This window comes from Gadus macrocephalus, chromosome 12, assembly GCF_031168955.1.
Source record: "Gadus macrocephalus chromosome 12, ASM3116895v1".
Classification (NCBI taxonomy): domain Eukaryota; kingdom Metazoa; phylum Chordata; class Actinopteri; order Gadiformes; family Gadidae; genus Gadus; species Gadus macrocephalus.
Window position 1 is genome coordinate 741,223 of NC_082393.1, and position 6,539 is coordinate 747,761.

The 6,539-nt window shown below is 52.0% G+C and overlaps 1 protein-coding gene across 1 annotated transcript in view; it reads left to right on the forward strand.

The window, feature by feature from the left end:
- Nucleotides 1-1,946, forward strand: part of slc34a2b (solute carrier family 34 member 2b) — an 11,248-nt gene extending 9,302 nt beyond the window's left edge. The window contains exon 12 of the mRNA XM_060067235.1: nucleotides 1,001-1,946. Within this exon, the coding sequence (XP_059923218.1) occupies nucleotides 1,001-1,558 (558 nt within the window). The 3' untranslated portion in view covers nucleotides 1,559-1,946. The remainder of the gene's footprint in view (nucleotides 1-1,000) is intronic.
- The last annotated feature ends 4,593 nt before the right edge of the window (nucleotides 1,947-6,539 follow it).

Genomic DNA, 6,539 nt, shown 5'->3' on the forward strand with positions numbered 1-6,539 from the left:
GAGACAGAGACCAGTCTGACCAGTGGGACCAGACTGAAACCAGTCTGAAACCAGTCCGACCACAGAGACCAGTGTGACCACAGAGACCAGTGTGACCACAGAGACCAGTCTGACCAGTCTGAAACCAGTCCGACCACAGAGACCAGTCTAACCGCAGAGACCAGTGTGACCACAGAGACCAGTCTGACCAGTCTGACCACAGAGACCAGTCTGACCACAGAGACCAGTCTGACCAGTCTGACCACAGAGACCAGTCTGACCACAGAGACCAGTGTGACCACAGAGACCAGTCCGACCACAGAGACCAGTCCGACCAGTCTGACCACAGAAACCAGTCTGACCAGTTTGACCACAGAGACCAGTGTGACCACAGAGACCAGTCCGACCACAGAGACCAGTCCAACCACAGAGACCAGTCTGACCACAGAGACCAGTCCGACCAGTCTGACCACAGAGACCAGTCTGACCACAGAGACCAGTCCGACCACAGAGACCAGTCCGACCAGTCTGACCACAGAGACCAGTCTGACCACAGAGACCAGTCCGACCACAGAGACCAGTCTGACCAGTCTGACCACAGAGACCAGTGTGACCACAGAGACCAGTCCGACCACAGAGACCAGTCCGACCACAGAGACAGGTCTGACCACAGAGACCAGTCCGACCAGTCTAACCACAGAGACCAGTCCGACCACAGAGACCAGTCCGACCAGTCTGACCACAGAGACCAGTCTGACCACAGAGACCAGTCCGACCACAGAGACCAGTCTGACCAGTCTGACCACAGAGACCAGTGTGACCACAGAGACCAGTCCGACCACAGAGACCAGTCCGACCACAGAGACCAGTCCGACCAGTCTAACCACAGAGACCAGTCTGACCACAGAGACCAGTCCGACCACAGAGACCAGTCCGACCAGTGTGACCACAGAGACCAGTCTGACCAGTCTGACCACAGAGACCAGTGCTACCAGTCTGACCCCTGGCCCTGTGTCCCCAGATCGCGCTGTGTCACTTCTTCTTCAACATCATGGGCATCATGCTGTGGTACCCCATCCCCTTCACCCGCATCCCCATCCGCCTGGCGCGGGCGCTAGGCAACCACACCGCCAAGTACCGCTGGTTCGCCGCGCTCTACCTCTTCCTGTGCTTCCTGGTGTTCCCGCTCTCGGTGTTCGGCCTGTCGCTGGCCGGCTGGCAGGTGCTGGCGGGCGTGGGCGTGCCCTTCGTGGTCCTGGTCCTCTTCATCATCATCGTCAACCTGATGCAGAGCCGCTGCCCGCGCTTCCTGCCCGGCTTCCTGCGCACCTGGGACTTCCTGCCTCGCCCGCTGCACTCCATGAAGCCCTGGGACCGCGTGGTCACCTCCGCCTTCGGCTTCTGCCGCCGCCGCTGCTGCTGCTGCTGCAAGCGCTGCAAGTGTTGCCGTGGCGACGACCAGGAGGTCGGCGGGGACGACGGGATGAGCGGCAAGATGAAGGCTCTGGAGGGGCGGGACAACCCGGCCCTGAGCCGCGACGAGGAGGAGGGCCCGCGGCAGAAGGGCACCGAGCTCTGAGGGCCCCACGGCAGCCAGGGGCCCCCCGTCCGTCACACCACGTGGTTAGAGAGCGGCTTTGGGGGACCGGTGGTGGACCGTGGGACCACCGGTCGCCTTCCCTCCGGGGGGGCGGGGGACCAGCCAGGCTGGGACCCCACGCCCCCCCCCACGCGGCCCACGGACCGGGGGCCCCCACCGCCGCCGGGCAGAGTAGAGGGGAATCCACCGAGCGGTTGAACGCATGGGCCATGGATGTCCTATCACTTATTTTTATATCGCGAGGCTATTGACTGTAAACCCTTATTGCAGATTATATAAAGAAATGGGTCCGTTCTAAGTATTTGTTATTTCTCAGTATTTAAGAAGATGTGATTTTTTGTAAATAAATAAATTATTCCAGACGTTATTTCCGTTGTTCATTGTGGTGCTTTGAGGAGATTGTTTTATAATTGGATTGGATTCTCCACTAATGAGTGGTGGGCCTGCAGTATAATGTATTATATTAAAGCAGTGTTTTATATTCAACGCAATGAGGGCCTACCGTCCACGGACCTGTGCAACAAAAACAAACACTTTGCAAACACATACACAAACACACACGCACACACACACACACACGCACACGCACGCGTGCGCACACATACACAGACACACACACTAACACACACACGCAAAGCACGCACAAACAGCTCTGGTTTCTGGTTCTCAGTATTAGTATAAACTGATTGAACCTAGATTGTAACTACTAACCCTTAACCATACCAAACTATTCCCCTAGTTAGCAAACTAACTTTACAAACTTGACCGAGCCATTCACACTGAGAGTACCAAACCTCAACCGGCCCGTGTCTGATGCATCATGGGAGAGCGGGTCCTTGTGGTCCGGTTCAGACCGGCTGACCGGCCGTCAGGATGGGGACATGGGGGGAGGGGCTTCAGCATGGAGGGGCGACCACACTGTCGTTGCGTGCGTTATCTCTGGGCTATCTCTTTATCTGAAAACATGGTGGAAAATCAGGCTCCTCCCCTTTATGGCTTTATCTCGCCCACAGCAGCAGCCTGATCTGGTTTAAACGGAGGTGAACATTGAACCTTGACCCAGGTGGTGTGATGGAGGAGCAACCATCTGAGAGGTCATGGAGTAGAGCAGCGTCTTATCAGCCGGAAGAGCGTGAGGAGGCTTTACGACCGGCAGGGAGATCGCTGAGAGCTTCAGCCATGTTCGGATCCATTATCTTCAGATTAATGACCGGAACATTAATGATCCAGAGCAAGGCCGTGTGGAACATTATTATTAGGCTTCTATCGTCCATTCACCTGGTGAAACCATGAACCATTCTCAGGCCCTGCCTCATGTCTGACACGTCGGAGACAACATCTCTGGCCGGTGTAAACTAGACTAAACATCTCCCTCCGGTCTAAACACCTCAGTACGGTTCTAACACCTCAGCCCGGTCTAAACTAGACTACACATCTCAGCCCGGTCTAAACTAGATCACGTGCTCGTCAAAGCTCGTGCCGGGGGGCACGGGACCGGCTGGCTCCGGGGTTATCGGTGGGCCACTCGGGGTAGTGTTTGCTCAGGTTCGCGGCGGGGACTCGGCGGAGTCAGAGCTCACCACAGGCACGGCCACCGGGAGGGGAAGCAGAGCGCCTCAGCAGGCACGAGGCTGAACAAAGCTTGTGATCGCGTAGTCTGAGTCCTGCTGAGCACACACCCGATACGCAGCCGGCCGTGTTTACCGGACGCCGGGACTAACAATAGCCGGTGAGTCCATCGCGGGTAATTGTTAACAGTGAGCCACGGAATGCTCTGAGGAAACGTCTCATCAATGGCTCAGAGCACGCAGATTGATTTCCTGAGCGGGCAGGCGGCGGTGAAGTATTGCTCCATCTCTCCTGGAAGCACGTTGCCCCCGGCGACGGCGCTGGCGTCCAGGCGCCCGCCCCCTCCAGTACATTTAGAGGGCCCGTCTCTCGGGCGGACCGGGAGATAATGAGGAGCATGTCTGCGGGCGGTTTGGACGGCTTCATTAAATACTACTGAGCACCGCTGAATCAAAGGAGGGACAGCATGATGCGGCTGCGTTTGGGCTGATTTGCCCAGTGGCGCTGTTACTTTGAAGGCTGCATTCACAGAAGAGCAGGATGGGTGCGTTCTGAACTGAAGACAGGGCTTCATGTTCTGACTACGTGGTCAGAATGAGACACAGCTCTGATGTGATGTCTTCTCCTGTTGGGCGTTTTGAGTTGAAGGAGCTGCTGTCTTACCACCATGTCTGTTGATTCACCATCGTCCAAATCAATCCCGTTAGTGACATCCCACGTAGGAGTCTCCAACCGGTTGCAGGATGGATTGGTCTCAGCCTATCAGGGGGTTGGCAGAGAGAGGGTCATGGATTGTAGGCAAGGCAAGGCAAGGCAAGGCAACTTTATTTATATAGCACTTTTCATGCACAAGGCAGACTCAAAGTGCTTCACATATAAACATTGTCATACAATAAAATAAAATAATAGATAAGTAAAAGAAAACATATGCAAGAAATGAGTAAAATAGAAAGTGCAATGTATTTAAGAGAAAATTTAATTGAAAGTTAAAAAGGCTTTTTAGTAAGTAAAATTGAAAGTGCAATGTATTTAAGATCAGATCAACAGTCTCTCTGGAACCCAAGTCGGGACTACAACCCGACCTAAAGGAACTTGGTCCTTTCTCTGGAACTCCAATCCAGATTCTAGGACTCTAACCCAGACAGAACTTGGACACAAACTCAGGACCCTTATACAAACAAACTCAGGACTCTAACCCTTATACTCAGACTCTAACCCTTAACAATATTCTAGGACTCTAACCCAGCTTCTAGGACTCTAGCCCAGACCAAAGGCCTTATTCTTATTCTAGGACTCTAACCCAGCTTCTAGGACTCTAGCCCAGACCAAAAGGACAAACAAACTCAGGACTCTAACCCTTATACAACCTTTCTCTCTGGTATCAGATCATGTATTTTTCTGGTAAAAATAGAAAATAAAGGGAAAGTTAAAAAGGCATTTTAGTAAAATAAAGGTAAAGTATGATTTAGCAGAAAGCTAAAGCAAACATAAAAGTCTTCAATCTTGTTTTAAAGGTGTTCAGAGTTGGGGCAAGTCTTAAATCCTCAGGAGTTTATTCCAGCTATTTGTTGCATAGTAACTAAATCCTGCTTTCCCATGTTTCGTGTTTACTCTGGGGATAATTAACAGATTGGTCTCAGAAGATCTTAGTGTTCTAGAAGGCTTATGTAGTGGAAGCATATCAGTTAAATATTTTGGGAGAAGTATAAGAACATGACGAGAACAGGAACAACAAGATGAGGAGAAACGAGAAGTCCCACCCTCTCTCTCCTCTAAACCCGTGTGACTGAAGGCCCCGCCCCTCTAAGTCTGCTCGAGATGTGTTTGGTTGAACTGGTCGCGCAGCAGCGTGTGGTAATCATAAACATGCATCACCTCAACAACCATATTATATTATACCATATTTAAAGGAGCAGCTTTATGGTTCGTATGTTGTGAAGCTGGAGAGAGAGAGAGAGAGAGAGAGAGAGAGAGAGAGAGAGAGAGAGAGAGAGAGAGAGAGAGAGAGAGAAAGTAGATAAATAATCAAGGTTGAATATGTAGAGATACGTTAAATATAAATCCTGATATGAAACGACTATTCACTATTAGCATTATTGTTCAACAAATACAAAACAAGATTTCCTTTAAAACTCAAAGATCCCTCCTTGACGGCCTCGGGTTCCGCTGGTTCACCAGAGTTATGGAGGTGGCTTTGGTGTGGCAGCCGGACTCATACGTGACCCCAGACTAATGCCTGCTGCTGCCGGCAGAAACACAACAGCAGCAGCACGAAGGCTGTGTTTTTAGTGGATTAGGAGTCGACATAGATATCATTCACTATTAGTGTCCTGAAACAGCCCAGCCTTATCTCAGAGGATAACAAACTGCTATTACCACGCCAACCTCCTCCTTAACTAATAATAGAATTACAGGGCAAGACAGAAACACAACGATGTCATCACAACAAGAGGGAACTAAGGACTACAGTCTGCCTGCTGTTCTGCCTCCCAGAGAGAGAAGGAGAGAGAGAGGGGAGCGCGAGAGAGGGAGAGGGTGAGAGAGAGAGAGAGAGAGAGAGAGAGGGTGAGAGAGAGAGAGAGAGAGAGAGAGAGAGGAGAGAGAGAGGGGAGCGCGAGAGAGGTGAGAGAGAGAGAGGGTGAGAAAGAGAGAGAGAGAGAGAAGGGGAGGGAGAGAGGGAGGAGGATAGAGAGAGAGAGGGAGAGGGAGAGAGAGAGGGTGAGCGAGAGGAGGAGAGAGAGAGGAGAGAGAGGCGAGAGAGAGAGAGAGAGTGAGGGGGGAGAGAGGGGGAGATAGAAAGAGAGAGAGGGGGTGGGAGAGAGGGAGGGGGATAGAGAGAGAGGAGAAGAGAGAGAGAGAGAGAGAGAGAGAGAGAGAGAGAGAGAGAGAGAGAGAGAGAGAGATGGAGAGAGAGAGAGAGAGAGAGGAGAGAGAGAGAGAGAGAGAGGGGGGGGAGAGAGAGAGAGAGGGGGGAGAGAGAGAGGGGGAGGGAGAGAGCGAGATAGAAATAATAGAATTACAGGGCAAGACAGAAACACAACGATGTCATCACAACAAGAGGGAACTAAGGACTACAGTCTGCTTGCTGTTCTGCCTCCAGAGAGAGGGAGAGAGAGAGAGAGAGAGAGAGAGAGAGAGAGAGAGAGAGAGAGAGAGAGGGAGGGGAGAGAGAGAGAGAAAGAGAGAGGGAGAGAGAGAGCGAGAGAGAGACTGAGAGGGAGAGAGAGAGAGAGAGAGAGAGAGAGAGAGAGAGAGAGAGAGAGAGAAAGGAGAGCGAGAGAGGGTGAGAGAGAGAGAGAGAGAGAGAGAGAGAGAGAGATAGAGAGAGGGGGGAGAGAGAGAGGGAGAGAGAGAGACAGAGAGGGAGAGAGAAAGAGAGAGAGAGCGAGAG